Raw genomic sequence first — 23,173 nt, forward strand, 5'->3', positions numbered from 1 at the left:
CAGTAACAATAGTTATCGTGATAATGCCCCTACATTTACACGGCACTTTGCATTTTCCAGAACATTTCTATATATTCTCTCATTTTCCCTTGCCAGGACTCAGTGAGGCAGGAACTGTTGTCCCTATTTCACAGCTGAGAAATCGCAAGTCCAGCGAGGTGAAGCCCCAACGCCACGCCGCCAGCCGGTGGCAGAGCTGGAACCAGACCCAGGACCGTGCTCCCCAGCCCACAGCCTGGCATTCGGGCCGCGGCTCTACCTGTCTCCACGTCGCCAACAGGGCCTGGGGTGCTCAGGCATTCCCAGCGTGGCCTCACACCATGGAAGGGGTGTGGCTCCCACCACAGCTGACATTCCTGGCCCTGCCACCCAGACCAGTACTGACTGGGATCCCAAGAAGGGCCCAAGTTCAAGTGCAGGCCCAGGCAGCTCCCAGGAAGTGCTTCCGATGACTGAGTCCACGAGAAGGTCCTGCAGGTTTTAAGCTCATCTCAGGAAGCTGGGCTGATCCTGAGTCCCCCTCACCCCAGCCAGAGTCTCATCTAGGGGCCTGTTTGGTTGCAGATCTCGACTACTACGAACCACTGGTCCCTGGGGAAATATGGCCTCAAAACCAAGTCAACCTCTCAGGCCTTCGTCTTGTCCATCCCTGCGCTTTCCAAATGGCACGGGCCAGGGCTCCGCGCCACGCCCCTGAGACTCTCACAGGAGACGCAGCCTGAGGAGCTGCATTCCCTGCTGCTGCTCCCCTGGGGCCCCTGGTAGAGACAGACCACACGTATCACACACTCTGGCTGAGGGTCCCGTAATTAGAGGACTGTGTTCTAAGCAAAATGCCCTCCCTCGTACGCCTCAGGGAAGTCGCACTCTGAGTCACGTGCACGAGCGGGAATCCCAGCTCTGCTGCTTCACAGCCGTGCGACCTTGGGCAAGTCAGTTCATCTCCCTGTGCCTCTTCCTCATCTGTAAAGTGGCAGGATTATGATTACAATGAAGGTCTCTCGGGACTGTTGAGAGGACAGAATGACTAACACATGTAATGCACTGAGAACGGTGTTCTCTGGAACGGAGAACAAGTGTCCCCGTTACTGCTGCCGTGACTGTCAGTTGGAAGGCACTGATCCAACAGCTTCAATCACACCGAGACCAGTGAGAACAAAGGGAATCAAGGCAGGGGGAGGCTTCTGAGAAGCCAAAATCAATGTTATAAAATCCATAAGTTAAAGCTAATGCGCTTTATTCATAAGTGAGCCTTGCAGGTCTTCAAGCAGAATCTATTTACTCGTACTTTGCACATTATCGGGACTCGGTTATCTGGCTTCTGGGCCCACAGGAGAGAGGGAGGAGCAAATTAAAAGGGCCGGTACTGGAGGGGGCAGACACCCCAACAGGGTGGTGTATAAAAACATGTCCAAAATCACTCTCAGATCATAACGTGCTGGGACCCTTTGGAGGTTCCTTAGCTCTCCCGACGGCTTCCCGGTATTACAGCAGGCTCAATAATGGAATTTCTAATGATTGTGCAGTCCTAGAAATAGCATGAGATATGTTCAGAATCTCTCTTTTAAGGATCCAGGGATTTGTATTTTACATTCCAGAAAGACTTTCTTCAAATATACTTAAATTACAAGGAGTTTGGTAGGTGAAAACTGTCCCATTACATAAAAAGTGAATTTATACAGAACATTCCCCTCAAAATGAATAAAGGTGTATAAAAATGGTGCAGGAGGTGTCACCATATTTAGACTTCAAAGTCTCACCTCCCCTTACCCCATCCATTGGCAACTGTAGGGCAGACAATGCCTTGCCCTCCCTGAAATGTTTAGCACGCAAACACAGAGGGCAACAACTGCCCCGGGCACCCTGGGGTGTAGACCATTCGGTTCAGCGCGAACCCCAGCCAGAAGACTGCCGTCTCCTCTGAACTGCACGTTCCTGACCAGGCCGAGCCAGTGGTGCCTGCCGGCCTCCTCTCCACACCAGCCTTGCAACACGTCCCATCCTGTGCCCAGCTCCGTCCTTTCTCCCACGGCATCAGTTCTTGGGGCAGGAGTTTTCTTCTCTGTGGTTTTAAATCCCTGCATTCCTACAGAGCAGCGTTTACCAACAAGGTGTGATCCGAGGAACACCATTCCTCAGGACGTCTGTGATGGTGTGGGTTGGAAAGGTGACGCACTCTCTGCCTGGCCCAGGGAGTCACAGGGCACTTCTCGCAGGGTGGCAGCTGCAGCGTGATGGCCAAGAACACAGGTCTGGAGACACTTGCCTGCACCTGCGTGCCAGAGTCTCCACAGCTAAGTTTCACACCTTATTTCACAAATCACATTTGCTGAGCTTCGGTGTCCTCGTCCATAAAACGGGATAACGGCATCCACCTCATAGCATTATGATGATGTTTAAAGGCACTACTACATACACAAAGCACTTAGGACAACATGTGCACATGATATGAACTCATAAATCGTGTCCGTTGCTATTGTGTTAAAGGCTTGGAGAAGTCTTATAATAGTTTATTTAGCTTTGGTTAACTTGGCATTTACTGAACTTATTTTCCAACAGAACCAAGTTTGTTTGTTAATACCTGTTTTTAAATACCTGTTAGTACTGCTACAGAGTATTTGATCTTTGAAACACTTCACTTCTACTACACTGGATCCTCACAGCAACCCTACACATTCCAAGGAACAGAGCAGAACCCAACCTAGGGCTTCATACAGTCCTGAGTTCAAATGAAAGCTCTGCCCCTGGCTCGTGATGTCACTTTACTTCTCTGAGATTTTACTTCCTCATCTAAAATAAGAGACAACACCGGGCAGGTTCGTTCACTCACTCAGCAAACACTTACCTGGAGCCTTACGTGTGCCAGGAACTACCCAAAGCACTGTGGACACAGCGGCAAACAAGATCGATATCGTCTCTACCCTTAAATACACAAATAAACAGAACCTACACTTTATGGCTGTAGGGATCAGAAATATTGCATGCAAAGCACTGGCACCTGGTGGTCACTCAGAAAAGATAATTATGATGATGAAGCAGGTATTATTACTCCCACTTGCCAGAAGACATACAAACAGAAAAATTAAGTGACTGACCTATGGCCACACAGTTCAGGTCTCTCTTCCTCAGTCCATGCCTGCAGCCCTGGTTCCAGTGTAGCTTTTAAGACACACCCACTCCCAGGTCCCACTCAGACCAGTTCAGCTGCAACCTGGCTCCTTAGAAGCACTCTCCCAGTGCACCGTGTCAAGCTCATTCTCTCACCCAGAATTCTCTCCACTGCTGCCTCCCCTTCCCCGGCTCCCCCACTGCACGGCACAGGATAGCTATGTGGTTTGTTCCCTGCGATTATCTATTAGTGTATCTTACAACCCTAGCATTGCTGCAAAGTGTGCATGCCTGATGCATTAGGACAACACCTAGGAGATAGCAATAATAAATCTCGTTTCAGTACGATCATTACTGTTCATGCATGAAAACCTCATAAAAAGATCTCTCACTCTTAGGCAAATCTAATGATAAAAGAAATCACAGCTCACTGCAGGATGAGGGAATCCCAAACTGGCACCGCTGCTCAATGCTCAGAGCATGCCTCTCTCAGAGTTAGGGGTGTGACAGGGGCAGGACTCAGGCTCAGCCCACAACTTGTGGTGTCCAAATGCAGGACCCCAGCCAGGGTGTCCTCAACTCAGCACTGCCTGGGAATGGGGGGCCTCAACCTCACAGTGCCTCATACACTCTCTGAGTGGACCAGCACGAGACACGCAGAGCCTGTGGGGCGGGGAGTGGGGTCTCCCAGACGACCCACTCAGTGCTCTCCCACTGGGGTTCTTCTTTTGCTATAAGCGGGTCCCTGTTTCTCTCCCCATATAATCACAAAACATTAATCCTGCTGGATCGGAGCTGCCAGCAAACACAGCATTTGGTCTCTTCTCCCAGCCTTCTGGGGCAAAAACTAGGACGAGGTGCCATTGATTCTGACTTAGCCCCAGGGAGTGGACGCACAGGGGCCGTCACATGCACCTGTGACGCATCCCCACCCCACAGGCTCTGCGTGTCTCGGGCTGGTCCACTCAGAAAGTGTATGAGGCACTGTGAGGTTGAGGCCCCCCATTTCCAGGCAGTGCTGAGTTGAGGACACCCTAGCTGGGGTCCTGCATTTGGACACCACAAGTTGTGAGCTGAGCCTGAGTCCTGCCCCTGTCACACTCCTGAGGGACACACGCGCCTGTGCCAGACACTGTCCTATGTATTTTACACACATTAACTCACCCAATCCTCTCAACCAGGTTACGGCGCCGCTCTGCCTCTCACAGCCCCCAAGAAAAGCCCAGCCCACAGACGTTTCTTCTCTGGCCTCTCCCCTCTCCTCTCCCCTCCACTTCAAGCCTGGCTCTTGCTCCAGAAAGTACACAGCACTGTTCTCTGCACAAGGTCAAATGCCAAATATATTCTCTTAATATTCCAACTCAAGCCAAGTCTTTGTGGACTTCAGGGTTTGCAAAGAACAGGGAGTTTTCCACACGATGAGTCTGCCCTGTGTGCAGAGGTGTTCAGCAGACGCCACAGAACCTGCCTACGGGTCACAGCCATCGGCAGGCCAGGCTTACAGTGGCTGTATTATAAACCGTGTGCACACAGTGGGTGGCACTGCCAATAACAGGACTGAATACAGAGAATGCAACAATTCAGGTTTCATTATGATTCCCTAGCAGGAGGAAAAGATAAGAAAGATGATGATTTTTGGTGCAAAAGTGTATGTTAGCTGGGGCATAAAACAGACAGACTTTTATTTAAATAATGAGAGAAAGATCTTAAAAACACAACTCTCTTCTGGAATACTTTTCATCTTTTGGAAAGAGGAAAAAGCGAAGTGTTAGAAAACTAAACGGGGATGAAACCAAGCAGGTGGGGGAAAGGCAAGGGCGGCCCAGGAGCCAGCAGATGTGCATTTGCAAGTGTGAGTGAACAGAGACGCTCTGAGTTCCGCCAGGCGCCAGTGTGCCTGGCTAAACAGCTTGCTCTTGAGCCCAGCAGAGTGGGGACGCACTCAGGGTTGACGCGTGTTGTCTTTCTGTCTGGATCCTCCGGGGGGAGCTTGCGGGGGGACAGCAGACTGCGGGGGAGCGGAGGGGGCCCAGTCCCAGGCTGGGGACCATTCTAGGTCACTGTTCTCAGGGAACAGTCCGGGACCACCTGCATCAGAGCCACCAGGGAGCCCACACCAGACACGAATTGGGACCCCTGGGGGAAGGGCCTGGGAACCGCGTCTCGCCTGCCGTCTACACGGGTCTCAGGCTGCAGAGCGCTGAGAGCCCCACCACAGGCGCAGCGTCGTCTCTCTGCTATTTCTCAGAGTTGGACTCTGAAACAGCAAGTCCTTATTTTTCAAGAAGAGTTATGAAACTAACAGAGGATTCTCAAGCTTCATTTTGGGGGTACCTGAATGATCTGGAGCGTCTCGTTCCAGCATGACAAAGGAATGTTTCGGGCAAACCATGACTGTGCACCTGCCATTTCAGGGCCTCCCACCTGTAGCCCTAAGCTCAGCTCTTCTCGTACTCAGGCCAACCCTCCTGCCATCAGCCTTGAGTTGCTGTAAAGACACGCTTTTGAACTACCAACCGGTCTCTCTTTTTTTTATATTTTTAAACTCTCTGTTCCCTTAGCGCCTGAGACTCCATGCTTGGCGATTTCCCCTCCTACCTCTCAGGTCAAGCCTTCCTCCTCCACCCTCTCCAGGGTATGGCGTGGCCTCCCCTCCCGTCTGGCTCCGCCCTGTCGCGGCGGCTCTGGTCCATGCCCAGGGCTGCTTCTCTGTCTCCCTCCTGTTGCCCCCAAGTCTCCATCCTCAGCATGAACTGTCCCTCAGGCTCCAGGCCCTACTGGCTGCCCACTGGACATGTCCATCCACCTGTTCCATGTGCCCCTCACTTAACAATCCCTAATTGTCCACATCATTCCCTGTCCCTTCAGTGTGACCTTCCTCCTGAAGTCCTTCTCCTGCACTGTTCCCCACACAACCGTCCTGCGAGTCAGTCCTCCTTCGTCCACAATATCCAGCCTCCCCCTAAACCACCGCCCTCTGACCCTGCTGTCACTGTCACGCAGAATCTAACAAGGCTTCTCTTGCTCTTCACAGCTGAGGCCTCCATCTGAGCCATCATCCTCATGCAGCAAGAGTGGTCTCCTGCCCCTAAAGCCTTTGGCCCCCTGACGCCCAGCAGTGCATCCAGCTGTGTACGGGCCAGCAAGCTCTGCTCACTCCCTCGAAACCAGCACCCCTTCGTCAGGTCAGGAAGAGACAGACTGCAGGGCCTGTGCACATGGGCACACCTAAAATGTCTCTTTTGGCCTGGAAATCACCTCTTACTGGGAGATGCAACTCAAATATGTCACCCTATGTGAAACCCGCTGTTACTCCCTTCCCACCAGCAACATGAATCCAGCCTTCCTCCCTGACACCAGACCGCCTGTGAGACCTTTCACTATTCGCAAACATCTGTCCACATGTTCCTCCTCCCCGTTGGTCACCGGCTCTGCCTTCTGAGGCATCCCGAGCACAGTGCCTGGCTCCTGGTGTAGATGTGTGCCCGTGCCTGCACGAGCACGAGGGAGACCGGCGGGAGGGGGGACTAGAGACAGACCAGAGGGAGCATCCAGGAAGGAGGCGATGAGGCCTGGGTCGGGTGACAAGGATGATGACAATGACAACAATTGCACCCACTGTGAACAAGACCCAACACTCAGCCTCTACCATGGCACTCTTCTAAGAACTTTATGGGTTTTGACCCATTTAATCTTCACAGCAACCCTATGAGGCAGACTCTGTTACTATTTCCATTTTATAGATGAAAACACAAAGGCACAGAAGGTTTAACAAGCGACTCTGAGAACAGAAAGGAGGCTAAATGTGATTCACTGCAATTAAAATCTCCAGAACCGGATGCCTGCTCAGTGGGCATGGAGAGGGAAGAAGATGTCAGCGGCGCCTCTGAGTGACGGCAAGGCCAGCCACGCCCCCACCCAGCCAAGGGCAAAGAGGAGCAGGTCCCCTTGGGGTTGATTCTGTTTTCCCTTGGGGACAGGCTGTGTGGTGGGAGAGAGGACGAGTTCTACTTGGGGCTCGTCTAAGGCCCCTGCAGGACATCCTGGCACACACACCTGTTTGCCCAGACCTTGCCTGGCACGTCACTGTTGCCCCACTCTCCTGGGCACCCTTGACGTACTGTCACCTCCATTTTTACAGGCAGGGAACTGAGGTTCAGAAAGACCCAGTCACTAACGGTTAAGATCCGGACTTTCAAAGTAGTGAAGCCAAGATTCAAACTCAGGTCTGTCCAACTCAAATTTTGCTCTATTCAAGAGGCTGGTAGCTCCCAAATCTGATTAATCATTAGCACCCCTATGAGGAATTTTTTAAAACGTGCATTTCTATACCATGCCCCCGAACTACTAAATCTGAACCAGATCCACCGAGTGCTGGACTCAGTGTGGTCTAAGCTCCCCAGGTGGCTGCAGCGATGGGGGTCTCAGGAGCCGCTACACCCGCACAGGCCTCACTAATGGAAGAGCTTAGAGCTGGAGATGGAGGTCTCAGGAATAACCTGCCAGGAAAGGAACTTAAATGTGTGGACAGGGATGAGTTCACCAGGGGGAGATTACAGAAAAAGAAAGTCAGAGGGCCCACAATAGAAACCTGGCAAAAGTTCCTACAGAAACAAGAAGAGAAGCTAGAAGAAGCAAGGGGTGAAAGTGTTTCAAAAAAGGGGCATTTGACAGTAAGATGCTCCAGAGAGCGAGGACGAGGAGAGCCCGGATCACGACCCTCACAGCGCTATCTCCATGGAGCAGAATAACATTCTGATCCATCAGCTGAGGTGAGCTTCTGTTTGTTTCTCTAGGGGTGTTCTAATACCCCTGACTACCACCTCCCATCTCCCCATTCAGCGGACGGCACCACCGCCCCAGGGAAGGTATGACACTGTGGAATGCAGAGGATGAGAAGCCAGATCCACAGCTTTATTAGGGTTTCACTCACATACCATAAAATTCACCCATTGTAAGTACATGATTCAATGATTCTTAGCAAAGTCGCACAGTTGTGCAGCCATCACTGCCATCTGTTAATAGTTCTAGAACACCTCCATCACTCTGTGGTGTGATTTTTAAAAAGCGCTGTCCCTCTCACATCATCTGTACGCAGCAGCCTCACTCCGGCTCCTGGACGAGTCCACGGTGACCGTCTGTGCTCTCCCACCGGCCCCTCCGCCTCCAGGGGGTATAGGGCCATCGGGTCTCGGCCAGCCCAGGGCTCCCCTCCGCCTCAGCCACCCAGCGGCCCTGCTGCTCCTCCTAGAAACTGTGGGCTGTGGGGGCTGTTGCGTGGCCACCTCTGGGGCCCAAGATAAACCAACTAATCTGCCCACCTTGCCACTGCTTGGGCCTACGGTAGCCCAAAGCTTCACTGGCTTAGGAACAAGACATGGATTCCATTTGTAACCAGAGCTCCTTTTTAAAAGGTGCAGACTAAGTGCTAAGCTGCAGGGAGACGGAGGACTGTGGCAGTGGAGGGAGGGGGACACACAGAGAAGAAGCAGGACCAACGGAAGGAGGTCCTGCTTTGGAGAGACATTTCTGCATGTACTTATCTTGCCCCAGTAAACAATTCCTGTCCGTTAAGAGACAAGGTCATGCCTCACGGACCGCAGCTTGCCCGCTGGCTCCCAGCACGTCACCACCCAGTGCCCACCGCCCAGCTCTGAAACCTTCGGAACTTGTTCCCAACACACAGCGTAGCCCAAGCCACAAGACGCAGCCGCCTCACACACACTGGACACCTTCCCGAACACAGATCGGGACCAGCAGCTAACTGTGAAAACTGGGAAATGGCAGAGAAGTTTAAAATGTGCATCAGACGTATTTGCCGAAAGGGCCAAAGGAAAGGTCAAAGGTTACGAAACACAAGAACTACCCATGATGGGCCAGCAGTAGTGAGAAGGAGAATCCTATAATCAGACAGTCCCACCTCGCTAATCCGAGGAAGGTGCTGACGATGGTGGCTCTGGTGACCAAACACACTTTGCCGAAATCATGTGAAAAGCAATGGTGTCTTTGTAAGGAGGGGGAGAGATGGGATTTTCCTCCGCGCCTGCACGGAAGGCATCCTGGAGTGCCCCAGTTTTGCCAACTGCATTCCAGAGCTCTTTTCCTCACATGCCCAGACGGAGCAAAGGCCTTTGTAATGACTTCACGCTCGGCCAAAAGTAAGTAAACACACTCTCCACTTTTTCCATGGACAAATTCTAAACCCAAATTGCCCGCACTGGCCTCTCAACAATCCAAACGGAAAGCCACCTTTCCCAAGAAAATAAAGCCTTTTTAACTCAATAATACATCTTGGCTGCAAAAGCAAACTTTCCTAAAAGCTTCCTAGAAATAATTTATCGTGCAGCGATGCTAGAGATAACCTGAGCAAACCCTACTGATGGAACAAAGGCATTTAAAATAAATACCAAAAAAAGGATCCAAGAATAAATGCTCACTCCAGCAAACACCTGTACTCAAAACTTATGCAGCAGATTTTGTAACACTCACAGGATCTGCTACTCAAAACACACCCACACCCACAGAGTTCACCACCACCTAATTGCAATATTCTTTTGGAAAACAGGATGATAAGACAGGTGTTGATTTGAATGAAGAGCCAAACAGCACTCAGGATCTGAGCTCTGCCGGGCTTTTGTATACGCCAAACACACATCTCGCTTTTCTTCCACATTTCAACTTGAATCCATGTGATTCAAGCCCAGTTCTCCATCAAGTAGAAAAAGCAGAGGCCCGAGGATGGTGGACTTACCAGGTTGGAATTGGTGGCGTTGGAATCATCTTCTGGAAAGGGAATATAGATCGCTAAGGCCACACAATTGGCAAAAATAGTCAGTAAAATAATTATTTCAAATGGTCTGAGGAAGGGAGTTAAGGAAGTTAATGCTGAAGAAAGCACAAGTGAAACAAATATACATTTATGTATTCTTTTAAAAATGCATCAAAGATTCATAAGAATTTTGTTTAAACAATACATTCCAAGCCCCTTGTATTCTGAAAAGAAACATATGCCTTTTTAAGTGCTCCTAGTAGGTCTCCGCCAAAATTTTCCCTAATATGTCAAAAGCAGTGGAGGCCCGTCGCGTGCCAGAGTAAACACAGATTTCTAAAACCTTTTTCCCCTCCTTTTATTTATTTAGATTACATTTGACTTCATTCTCCCTTGTGTGTGCCTGGGGTTCCTTCTAAAGAGCAGTGCCCGCCCCAGGCCCCCCGCTCCTCCGAGGAGGACCCATGCCCGCCCGGGGTGGGAGACAAGGGTGGAACAGGATTCTAAGACAGGGCCACTTTTCATGTTTTTCATCGAAATTTGGAGATTTTTATTTTTAATCTTTTAAACTAAAGTTAAGCATGGTATTTTTTTCTTTTCCCTCATTTTCTGACATCTTCCAGAGAACCCAAAGCCTGGCTGGGAGCTCGGGACCCCAAAAGCGTGGCAGGAAGTGTACCGTGTACCTGGAGGACTGCCACCTCCCCTCCAAGGCTCAGCCTCACGGGGAACACGTAAAGCCACTGTAGTCTGCGGGGGCCCTGCATCAGTGGCCAAGGCTGACACTCCAGGTCCTCCGCACCCCCACTGCCATGTGCTGGGCTCTGGGAGGCCAGCCCGAGGCTCACTCCCCAGTAGTGATGCACACCGAGGTTCCACGCCCTGATTTCTCCATCAAAGTATCGGGGAAAGATATGCTCTCAAGAGAAAAATGAGCTACTGTGATAATACCTCTTCCAAGGAGACCCACCCCACACTCACAACTGAAGGCCAGAGAGGGGAGCTTCACAGGAATGCCCCGCCCAAACCATTGCCCAGTTCCCAGCCTGGAGGAGAAAAGGAGGACGAAGAGAAGGAAGGATGGAAATTACTGGGTGAAAGGACCCACTTAATTCTTCCAGGGAAATCCATACTCACAAAGTTAATGAATTTTGAGGAAGGAAGAGACCTTAGAGATTATCTAGTCCAACGCTCCAAGGCCCGGAGAGCCCGAGAAACTTTCCCAAGGTGCCACAGCAGGTCAATGACCAGCCAGGACTAGAAACCAGTTTCCTGACCTCCAAGTGCAGCGTCCACTCCCCTGCCATAGGCAGCCTTCTGACTTGTGCTCACAGTGCAGCCTGACACCAGGAGGAGGCTGAGTGATTATCTTAGCCACCGAGCCCTCAGCCCTAGGGGTACCCAAGGCCCCACATACCCAGCATGGCTCACACAGGTGCCGTTTCCTACGTGTGCCTCCACTGCAAAACCAGTGGCCCACAGTGGACCCGTCCAATCTCCTAACTTTACAGGTGCAGAAAGTAAAACAACCTGCCCAGGGTCCCACTCTGGCAAACAGCAGAGCCAGGACCACCACCCAGGCCAACTGCCTGGGCTCTTAGCACTGTGCTGCCCTCGTGCTGAACAGGAGCCAGCCATGAAGGCGGGAGCTGACGCTGATGCCGGGGACAATGACAGCAAGGACAGAGCTAACGTCTGCTCAGAGCTCATGCAGGGCCAGGTTCTGTTCTCACTACTCTACACAACACCCTGGCCCCACTAGCTAAATGAGGAAACTGAGGCACAGAACATTCAGATGTTAACCTGTCTAAGGTCACACAGCTAGTGGTAGGATGGGATCCAAATGTGGGCAGTCTGGCTCCAGAGTCTGAATTTTTAAGGACTACTCTATCCTGATCTACTCTAAAGCAACCCTGAAGCATTTTTAGGAAGTCGGTTCTTTTAGCCCTCCCAACACTTGGCTCTCAAACCTCTTCCCATCTGCTTAGCAAAGCGACACCCAGCCCAGAGGCTGGTGCCCTGTGCTCGCCCCACCAGGGCAAGGGCGCAACAAGCCAAATGAGCCAGTTCTCCACGCAGCTACTCCTCAGATGTCTCTCGCTGCCGCCACCAAAGCGGGGTACAGCGAAGCTCAGGTGTTTCTCCTGCTGTCAGCCCCCCCACCTCCTCCCGTTCAGGCTATGCATCCTTCACCTTATGCCGGGGCTAATGCTGGAGAAGATAATAAGTGAGGAAACCAATCAGGCAGACAAGAAAAGCCACCAGCTAAAAGGCAGAGAACCCAGGTAAGCCCCGGAAGCGCTCTGTGTCACCCTGTGAGGCACGGATCGATTTTTCAGCTGCCTTCTCTCCCTAATGACAGCATCAGTCCTACTTTTTCAAAAAAAACTGACTGGCTAGTATGCAGGCTACCTCTGTACCTTGCCAGCCGCCCTCCCTAGGCAATCTGGGAGTGCCACCCACTAGCACTGCTGAGGCTGGGTCACTTCCTCTCCTCTAGGAGGAAAGGACATCCCCTAGGAGGGGTGGCTGCAGCACCCAGGCAGTGGGCGTTCAGGCCCCAGATCCAGGTCCGGTCGTGCCCCCTGAATATCTACCCTAGTACGTCTAGTCCTGCCTCGTCCTGCCTAGTACTGTGGGCACACAGCGTGTGCGAAGTGCATGGATTTAGGGTTCAGGGGAATCTGGATTTGAAACTAGCTCTGTCAACTGCCACCTGTGTGATTTAGGACAAGTTCTTTGGCTTCTCTGGGCCTCACGGCCCTCCTCTCTGGGGGTGCCTGACCTGCAGGGCCCCCCAGCTCTCCCCCACCACGATTCTGCCAGCCCCTGATGGGGCTGACCACAGCCGAACCTCTTGCCCAGCCATCTGGGGACCGAGACCACCCTGGACACTCAGGACACCATCCCAGCGCCATGGCATAGGAGGGAAAGGTGGCGACGAAGCGGCACATGATGACTACTGACCCTACACATGAGGGAATCCCTGCACAAGCCATGTGAGATGACATTTCATAGCCTCCTAGCCTCGTTTTTGCAAATGTTGCTTATTATATAGGGGGGAAAGAGCAGCTTGTTATACAAGCAGATTGCTGGGCCCTGTCTTGTCCCCAGAGATTCTGATTCATCCAGTCTAGGGCAGGGCCTGGAACTCTGCATTCCTCGGCACCACAGTGAGGCAGACGCCGCAGGTCTGAGGATCCATCTGCAGCTCAGCACTGCTGACCCCGCCCGCGCCCAGCAAGCCTCGGGGGCTGGCCCAGGGTGCAGGCCCCAGGAGCACCCTGCCCTGCCCAGAGCACAAAGGATATTTCCACTCCACGATGCTGATGCATGCCCTCCGGATGGGGTTCTTCAGGGTCAGGCAGAGCAGGGCCCGGGGCGGGCGTGTGGCAGTCGTGCTGCCCTGCTTCTTGGGCTTCCCGTACTGCTGCCGCTTCCGCTGCGTGGAGCTGATTGTGGAGATGGTGGCGTTGCCAGCACTGCCCATCAGCTTGGCCTGCCGGGCTGCGTCGATGGCCGCCTGCCACGACAGGGCCGCCCCCGGGGTGGGGATGTGCTCGGGGGCCAGTCCGGCGGCGGCGTTGGCATTCATGTTGGCATGAGCGGGGCGTGGGCTCCCATAGTTGGACCCTGCAGCAAGACAGGAAAAAAGGATGACAGTTACTGCAGAGGAAACAGGAGCACTTGTGGCAAGCTTTGGACCCCAGACTCAAACGTTTTAAAAAACCTTATTTCAAGCTATTGCAGGAGGGTGGGGAGGCCGCGCACAGGAACGTAAGTGTGAATGCTGAGGAAGGACAGCCAGGAAGTCTGTTCTGGTCCTGGTTCAGCTGGGTGACCCTGGACACGTCACCCCCCTCTCTAGGCTCATCACCTCATCTTGGCGGACAAGGGATGAGATCTGGGCATTACAGCACGGAGGGATCCCAGTAGCACGGTGCTGGCGAGAAAAGGAGGATGCAGAAGAAGATAAAACACAATGCATCATCTGTGAATGAAAACATACATATACGAACACACACAGATGAAAGGATACTCATTAAATAAAACAGAATGGTTGTTTAAGGAGTGCGAGGAGGGAAATGGGAGTAAGACGTGGGGACAGAGAGGAATCACAGATGAGTGAGTGAGTGAATCGACAGTGACGAAGGTACAATCAGGAGTATGATTCACTCGACTCTCTGCACCTGAGTTCCAAAAAACAAAAATAAACGTAACAAAATGAGGAGCCTGGACCAGAGCAAGGTCACATCCAGCCACCTCAAATCCGTCTGGGCATTAAAGGTGTTGGCTGCACAGGCAGGGGTAGGGGACTCAGGACAGTCTTAAATCATGTCAGCAAATCCTTTGACATCTGACATCCCTCTCACTGAGAAAGATCTAGGCCCCCTCCTCCTGAAATGAGCTTGGCCTTTGGTGACTGTTTTGACCGAGAAAGTGCCTCGGAAGACACGAGGTGACTTCCAAGCCTAGGTCAGAAAGGGCAGCGTTTTCAGGCTGACTCTCGCGATGGGCGCTCTGGGGGCAACCGGCCACCATGCCGGGCAGCCTGACAGCCCTGAGGCCGCCATGCCGTCAGGAAGCCCAAACTGGCTCCACCGAGCGACCACGTGGCCAGCAAGATTCCTGCCAGCCCCCAGCCGCTCCAGTCCCCATCATCCGACTGCCCCTCATGAAAGACCTCAGGCCAGAACTGCCCCAAATCAGGAACTTCCTGAATTCCTGACCCACAGAAACTGAGAGCGAGAAAACAAGGTGTTCGCTGGTGTGGACCACTCTGTCTTGGGGTGATTCGCTATACAGAATTTGATATGTGGGACAGGAGCTGTGAGGGGCAGGGGCAGACGGGGTGGGGGGAGTGGGACACTCTCTGGAAGGAAGCCTGGTAGCAACCAGTGAAATCGGAGGGGCCCACCTGAGCAGGGACAGCTGCACTGCTCTGCTTCCAAGGCAACGAAGCCTCTGAGACTGTCCCTAAGACACCACACATGCTCGCAGGCATGTGAAGCTGGGTGCCTCACCCCGGAATCTGCAAGGCTTGCCCAGGGATCAGCCCAGCCTGGGCCCAAACCTGAATCTCCCAGAACAGATGCGTGGCCTTGAGATGGTATCACTAGTTAATAGGCCAAGCGCAGAAGGATCAGGAAAAGCCTCGGAGGGTGGCGTGCCACCGTGGGCAGTGTGCCTGGCATCTGATGCCACTCCAGAGTTGTCCAGGAGACTGTGACCAGAGCAGCCAGACCAGTGGCATGTACATCACTTCCAAACCCGCCCACGATGACCTTCCCTGGTCTTCCAGGGGCACCACTGGGCCCAGAGCAAACTGCCTTGTCGGTCCCCTTCCCTGTCTGTGGCTCACTAGCACACAGATGAGCACTTGGCGCCTCTCCCAGCCACTTCCCCACTATCTTGGGCTGATCTCTCTATGCTTGACCTCCAAGATAACTTTGCTCCCAAAGTGACCTGCTTTCTAGAATCCCTCACCCTCACCTTTACCCCATCCCCCACAGCCACTCAGGACATTTCCACCGCAGAGTCTGCCCCAGAGACAGAGCTCTAGCAACCTCACCAGATTCCTCTCCAGCCATGGCTGAGGTCAGCCTACCCTGAGCCACACACAGGTGAGCCACAGGCAGGTGAGACAGGTGTGGCCTTGGTGGGGGGTGCTCTACTAGGGCCGTACTGCAAAGCCCAGCTGGGGCTCCCCTTCCCCAGGTCATCTTCGCCACCCACTGTGATGAAGAAGTTACTTAAGTAACTTAGCTTAAGCTAATCTGAATTGGGGCTAGGTCCTTTGCAACCAAAAAAGGCCTAATAGGCTTGCTCAGTGTCCAAAGCTTGTGCCTGGCTGGGCTGTCACTTTTGCCAGATTCCAAAGTCTATGTCCTTTCCATCACACCAGCGACAGACAGTAAGTTTCAACTTTTATGCCAACTGGTTGACAACACTGTCCAAAATGCTGTACTGAAAGGAATCTGAGACTTCTCTGAATACTGCAGGAAAGCCGACCACGACAGGCCACTGATGCCTGCCATGGCACAACACGTAGGGAACCGTACCACACCTGCCACGTATCTACCACCCCGATGATCCCAGAGGAGCACACCAGGTCTTCCTTAGGAGCAGCGGCCAGCTGCCTTCTTGTCTGTGACAGCTGCATCCTGCACTATTGCCATCTGGTCCCTGTGGCATTACAGCCATGCCCCCCACGCCCCAGGGCCTGGAATATTGCCGCTTTGCTATACCCGATTCATGGCCACATTCTCAACATGACACTGACTCCCAACTCACCATATATTCCCTTCACCCACCTCCTTTTCTCTGCCCCAGCTGCTCCAGGCAGCACTGCACCCCCAGGGACAAATGCAGTAACCAGAACATCAGGTTCTGGGAGAACCTGGCACTTCCCACAATGAGAAGCTTCCTCTCCCGCAGAGCCTGTCCCTGACCTCCCAGCACCCACCATGGGGATCTGAAGCATAAAGCAAGAAGACCCCAAAAAGGCTGGGACCTTAACCTTTCTTGTAAGACCCAGAGGAAAAAAATGACAAGAGTGGGTTTGACCTGCTTGAATAAACAGCAAGCGTGAGTGTCTCCATTCAACACAAAGAAAACAGAGGAACGTATGACTCATTAAGGGTCACAAAGTGAGACAATGGAAGATTTCTGCAGCAAGCACAGGACTCACAGTTAACTGCTAGACTACTCCCACCTCCTCCACTCGCTCTCGCACACGCACTCCGCACGCACACACACGTGCGTGCTCACCTGTGTGGTGACGAACAAAGCTCACGCCTGCTGCGTTTTTACGCAACTCGAGATGGAAGGGGCCACACTTCGCCCGAGAACATCCTTCATACGTGATGCGACCTTCGCATGACAGCACCCACTACGGCAGCAGCCCCTGCCGCAGCCCGCAGGGCACCTCGGGGGCGAACAGGAGTGGACAGTGTCCCTGTTGCCATTTGTACATGGGAGTGACCAAGTCCAAAGCGGCCTAAGCTCCTGTCTTATTTGGGTCACCAGAGAAGGCAGGAACTCGAATTTTGCTCTGTTCAATCTGTGGTATATAATTTTTCCTTCCTAGACTCTCAGTTTGGCATTGACAAAATTTAATAGACTCTATTTTGGTTCCTAGACTAACTTCTCCTTTTCCCTCACACATTATACATAAAAGCAGCCCTCTGTCGCCCTGCTGTCAGCCTTCCCAGACCACGATTCCTGTCTCCAGACCCTAATCTCTGTTCCCAGCCCCAAGCATCGCCCTTAATCCCCTCTCACATGGCTGCGAGCGAGGTCCCCAAACCAAGCAGTCCCAGGAGTTTGAGAACACTTGGGAAGAGGGCAGGAAGCACCGGGCCAGAGAACACAGGCCTCGCCCAGGAAGGCTGGGTGCAGGCAGCACGCCTGCATCCCGCACGGGAGACAGAGGCTTGCGAAGAGCAAGATGGCAGCTGCCTGCACAGAGCCGGGAGCAGTTCTGGCAACCATGTCTTGGGAGGCTGACTTCTAAACCCCCCACAACTCCATGGGGGACCTTATTTGTATTGTGAACCATTCCCAGAGCACAAGGACCTCTCTGGAGCACACCATCTGGAGAAAGCTCATATGAATAGGCCCATGGGGAAAAATGGAATGTCAACCTCTCCCTAGCCAGAGGACAAGAAAACAACCTTCAGTATTTTGGTCCTGGCAGCTCCAAGCATCGCTACAGCCCTGTGACATGACTAAGGGCCCTGCCACAGGAAACACAGAGCCACACGCGGTGAGACAGGTGTGGCCTCTCGGCAGGCTGTACTGCATGACCCAGCTGGGCCTCCCCTTCTCTACATCAGTTTCCCCACCCAGACCTGAGGTTCTGTGAGTATCTCCGGGTCATCCACAACAAGGTGGCACAACCACCCAAGAACCCCAGGAGTGGAAAACCTCCATTTCTGGCTCAATGTTTTTGAATCCAGAGTAGAGCCATGAAGGCAGAGCAGGCAGCATTGTGTCCTTGATGGCTTTTGTTAACACGAAATAACCACCCGATGCAAAGAGACCAATTTTCAAATTATAAAGCTGATTCAAAGCTCTGTCTCCTGGCTGCCAGCTGAAAAGATGCCACCATTTAAGTCTGCTCTGGCTCTGCCCGACTGGGCTATCTCCACGGGTGCTCTCACCCCTGAACGAGCCCCAGAGCAGCCACTTAGCAGATCAAGCTACACACATGCAGGTAGGTGCCACAGCAGTGATCGCGTCCCTGGACGTGAAAAAGTGACTCTCGCTTGTCAAATGACCCAGCTCCTCCTGCACACAGGTGTAGCTACTTCTCCGAGGGACCAGGATGAGAACAAGACCCTGGCACAGACTGGTCAGCCTCATGCCATTCTGCTCTGCCAGGGTCCAAGTGAGGAGTCCGCGTCAGGAGACAGTGGCTTATGCTTCCTTGGTGTCCCCTGTGAGTGAGGCTTGGTGCTGGGGACCTGGAAGGTGTTCAGTGGTAAAACAATTGACTTTTCTTCTTTAATCCATTTCCATCCATGCATCGAATTCAGGGCCATATCCCAGAAAATGCTCAGCATCTATTTCAAATGACTGTATTGATAACGACGCCATGATGCAGCTGAAGGTGGATGCCGAGGCATTAAGAACGAACTCGCTGGAGCAAGTCCACCCGTGCCCTGAGGAACAGGCTTGTGCTCACGCCAGCAGGCCCTTCCACTTACTTCTCAAATGTGTAATGGGGGGAGGTTCTGAGCAGGGTTTCCATCCCCCAGGCCACCACCCTAGTCCAGCCACCATCTGTTTCTTGCCCAGAAATGCCGCAGCAGCCCCTGACATTTCCCTCATCTCCGCTCTTGCCTATCCCCAAGCCGATCTCCATGCAGCAGCCAAATGACCTTTTAGAACTAGACCTTGTAAATCAGTCCCTGTCATTGCCCACGTCAAAGCCCTTCAAAATCCACACTCTTTGCCACGGCTGATGAAGCCTGGATAAGCTGGCCTGGGCCCACTTCTCTGAGCTCATCTCGCTCTTCCCGCAGCCTGGTGCAGCGCAGTGCCGACGTACTGGCCTCATTTCATGCCTCACACATATTCAGTCCTTTTCTGCCACGGTGCCTTTGCATGTACTTCGAATATTCTTCCCTCTGCTCTTTGCTTGGTGATGGCTTCTCACACTTCAGGTGTGGGCTTAAATGATCCCTTCTTAAAATCCCCAATCCAAATAAGCAGAAATCAAACTTTAGCTGCCAGTGTTCTCCCCATCTCCCTGCCTCCATGCCACCCTTAATAAAGATGCCTGAACCTCTGGCACCATAAAAGGATTCCCAGTCGGCCATGTGTGTAGGAAAAGGTCTGGGGCTACTGACCTGCCTCAACAGCACAGGTCTTCTTTAGCCTTGGCACCTCTGCCATGCACAAAGGCAGGTCACTCCGAGTGAAAAGCCTGTGTACACACAGAGACAGTCAGACTGATTTAGAGAGAGCATGCAGCAGCAGTTCACACCCAGAAGGGAGAGAGCTGCAAGTGAATTTCCTCCTAAAGTCCTGACCACTTAGCAATCTCTGCAGTGCAAAGGAAATGCTCTCTCTCAGGCCAAGGTGTCACCCAAGATCTTTGCAGGAGCCCTGTTTGCTTCTCAGTGCCTGTCACCTCATTGTGGTGACAAGGAGTCCTGCATTCCCGTTAAGAGTATAGCAGACAACCTGAAACAGAAACCGTACTTTCTCTGCCCATTAAAGGCCAAATGACTAGAAAGCAGGAGCCACTAATCTTCCCATCTATTCCATTACAAAGGTAGTTGGAAAATGCAGCCTGGGACGCTTGTCTCATGGTCTTGGGAGGTGGCCCAAGGCCGTGTCCACCTCAAGCCCAGTGCTGCTCATCCACAGATCACGTGTGGCTCGGCACCTGCAGCAGGTGGGAGACTAGTGGACTGGCTAGCTCAACAGCTCTTCCAGCCTCTTCTCCTGTGCCCCCCCAAGCCCAGTTGCAGAGACTAGAGAGCTAAAAATAACAGTTCCCAATCTCCCTCTTAGCTAGAATTCCTGATGCAAGTTCAGGACTGGCCCATCAAGAACTGAATCGAAGCTAAGTCAGGTGGGAAGGGTATGTATTCCACTGGCATAGAGCTGGCAAGCCCCTGCCAATGGCTTCTTGATCCCTGGATCTTTGGTACGGTGGGGTGATCCTGAAGCCAGCCCTTGGCACAGTGACATCCACATGTCCCAGCTTCCTAACTGGACCAGAGTCACAGCTTCCCTGGCAGGCCTGTTCTCTGGTATTGTTCCGGGAGTCCTTCCTGCAGGCCCAGCTTAGAATCAATTATTTATAAGCCCTTAAATTCCTGTCTTAAGTATCTTCCCTCTTATGGCTACAGCAGTTTCTGAGCCTGAGTTTCTAAGCCTGAACCTTGACTGAGACACACCAGTCTGGAGCAACACTGTCCAATACAACTTATACAATAACGGAAACAGCCTATAATTCTGGGCTGTCCAACATGGTAGTCACCAGCCACATGTGGCTATGGAGCACGTAAAATATAGCCAGTACAACTGACAAGGTACATTTTACATCTTACTTTTCAATTAATGTACATTTAAACAGTCACATGTGACCACACACTGGACAACATGGTCTACGTTAAGAGGCAGTCCTCACGGGAAGAGCACAGCGAGGAGTAAGGCGTGAAAAGCAGGAGTCAGTACTGACAGAGCACGTAATTCTAAACTGTGAAAAAAACTTTTTAAAAAAGCAATCAAGAACTGATTCAGATGTTGATGGGTGGGTGGATTTTCTGATCAGGAATTAACCACTCTGTGCAAAAAGACATATTTTCAAAGCATAAGAGAGTCTAAGATCCAACAAACAATGTAGAAACCCAAAGTCCTTTTTCAGTGTCTAATACTCTCGACAAATGAATGAGAAATTAACTTCTCAGTGGGCATCCAGAGAAGCTGCACCTCCCCCAAGCCCAAGTGAGAGGGAGCCCCAGGATGTCCCAGCCGAGAGGGACGAGGGACGCCTTCTCAGCAGAGTGAGCACCCAGCAGGGCTTCTGGCTGTGTCGCCGTGGTGCTGTGCACCTGCCTCCTTTTTCCTCTCACCTGAACTATGTTCACACTATTTCCCGCAGCTTTCTCTTACTCTCTCCGCCCTCCTCTTCCCTCACCTGCAAGGGACACAGTTCAGAAGAGACGGGACACTCAGAACAGGCCCCACAACCACAGTTGCAAATCTGCTCCAAAACAAAGAGACAGTGAGGGGCCAGGGACACCTGCGGCCACCTCCCCAACTCAATCAATCGGGCGCCCCCTACATAAAACCATCTCTTTTCTATGCTACATCCCACCTGCCTCTGGTGATGGGGCAAAGGCGGGGGGAGGCAGAGAATCTGGAGCATTTCAGGGGCCTGAGCCAACTGGAAAAGTGGAAAAGCTACCAGCATTCGCACCTTCTAGCGAGCCAGCAAGCTAACCTCTTCTCTGTTCTTTACAGGGCAACTCGTAAGGAAAGAGTCCTACCTGGCAGGGAACCCCACTGGAAGCAAACATCCACAGACGACCAAAAGGCCGGCATTACCTTGGCCAGAGGGCCCTAATCACAATGCCCTTTCCATACTGACATCGGAGAGCGTAAGGACGAAAACAAACTAATGGATACACACGGCTAAACGATGACCTTCAACCAAAAATAATGCATCACACTAATAAAATCCTTCTTCCACTTACTCCCAAGCATAGAGAGGAGGGGGGTCTCGACCTCTTGCTATCTTAACTGAGCACCACCGGGTGATGGTACACCTGAACTGCAGGCCCCAGCTCGAGATTACTTCAAGTTTACTGAAAGTCAGCGCTTCAGCTTTCTAAGTGTGACAGCAGAGTCGCCTCTGAGGCGAAACCAGATCTGGCCCTGACTACAGACAGGTGCCCAGCTGGAAAACGGAAATCCTTCAGGTTGCTTACATCTGGGGAGCAGGTCGGGGGGCAGACAGGCGAAAGAGTGCCACAGAGGCCTGCACCTCACTGCGGGGACCCCAACACTGGCGCAGCCTCTCCTCTGCTTCAGCTCATGAACTCCTGAGATGAGTTCAACTCTAATATCTGGGTCCTTCTCTTATTCTCTGAACAATTCACACACTCCTTGAGAGCGGGACTCAGTTTTGCGGCCTCAGAAATCCTAGTACAGGCCAGGCATGGTGGCTCACGCCTATAATCCCAGCACTCTGGGAGGCCAAGGCAGGAGGATAGACTGAGCTCATGAGTTCGAGACCAGCCTGGGCAACATAGCAAGACACTGTCTCTACAAAAAATAGAAAAATTATCCAGGCATGGTGGTGCACACCTGTGGTCCCAGCTACTTGGAAGGCTGAGGCAGGAGGATCACTTGAGCCCAGGAGTTTGAGGTTGCAGTGAGCTATGATCATGCCACTGCACTCATACCCAGGCAACAAAGCAAGACCCTATCTCCAAAAAAAAAAAAAAAGAAAGAAAGAAAAGAAAAGAAATCCTAGTACAGTGGTTATTAGTAGGTGCTCAAAACACATTTGCACATGGAAGTTCTTTATAAAACTTTTTTTGGCCTTCAAAGGTTTGTGTACAGATGTATACAGGGATGATGCTGTTCGATTATCTTAAATTAGTACGTTTGCCATATGTTAGAAGTGTCTGGAAACAGGAGCCGTCGTCCAATGTGCTCAGCACTGTATTCTCAGAGCCCAGAACAGCCTGGAGTGTGGTATATGCACAATGAAAATTTGTTGAATGAATGAATGACTCAAAATGTAATTGTCCCAAGACTTTTTTCCCCACAATATTAATTCCTTAGGCTCCTGTCCCATGACACAGGGTGTTTTGCTGCGTTGGCCCACTTCCCAGGTAAGAAAGCAGACAGGGAGTGAGTGAGAGCCCCCTTCCCAGTCACCAGAACTAGAACACAGGCGGCAGTGCGCCCTGGCAAGGACAGTGGCCCCAGCTTCCCTCCTACCACACTTGACAGAAGGAATGACAGAAAGGCACCCTGGGCTAACACTCACCCTACACGTTCACTGTCACCCACTGCCATGTGCAGGGCACCCTTGGAGACAGGGACTAGCAGTAACTGCTCTGACCCCACCGCGTGCTCCGGAACGTCCAGCCTCACGGGCCACGGGGGACTCAGTGGGCTGGCACAGCGGCCCCTGCGGCAGGGGAGTGGCCCTGCTCCTGAGGCTCAGTGCTCGCCGACCCACAGACCCAGACGCCTAGGGCAGGGGATGGCATTTCCGTTCTGTGTTGTGAGGACAACGGAGCTGTGCCCATAGCTCCCCAG

At 52.3% G+C, this 23,173-nt stretch overlaps 1 protein-coding gene across 1 annotated transcript in view; it reads right to left on the bottom strand.

Annotated features, from left to right (window-relative positions):
- CACNA1C (calcium voltage-gated channel subunit alpha1 C) overlaps positions 1-23,173 on the bottom strand; it is a 581,627-nt gene that overhangs the window by 512,730 nt on the left and 45,724 nt on the right. The window contains exons 2-3 of the mRNA XM_045554647.1: positions 13,180-13,510; positions 9,860-9,965 (exon numbers count right to left, since the gene is read on the bottom strand). Of these exons, the coding sequence (XP_045410603.1) occupies positions 9,860-9,965; positions 13,180-13,510 (437 nt within the window). The remainder of the gene's footprint in view (positions 1-9,859; positions 9,966-13,179; positions 13,511-23,173) is intronic.

Source organism: Lemur catta, chromosome 6 (assembly GCF_020740605.2).
Source record: "Lemur catta isolate mLemCat1 chromosome 6, mLemCat1.pri, whole genome shotgun sequence".
In the NCBI taxonomy this organism is placed as follows: Eukaryota; Metazoa; Chordata; class Mammalia; order Primates; family Lemuridae; genus Lemur; species Lemur catta.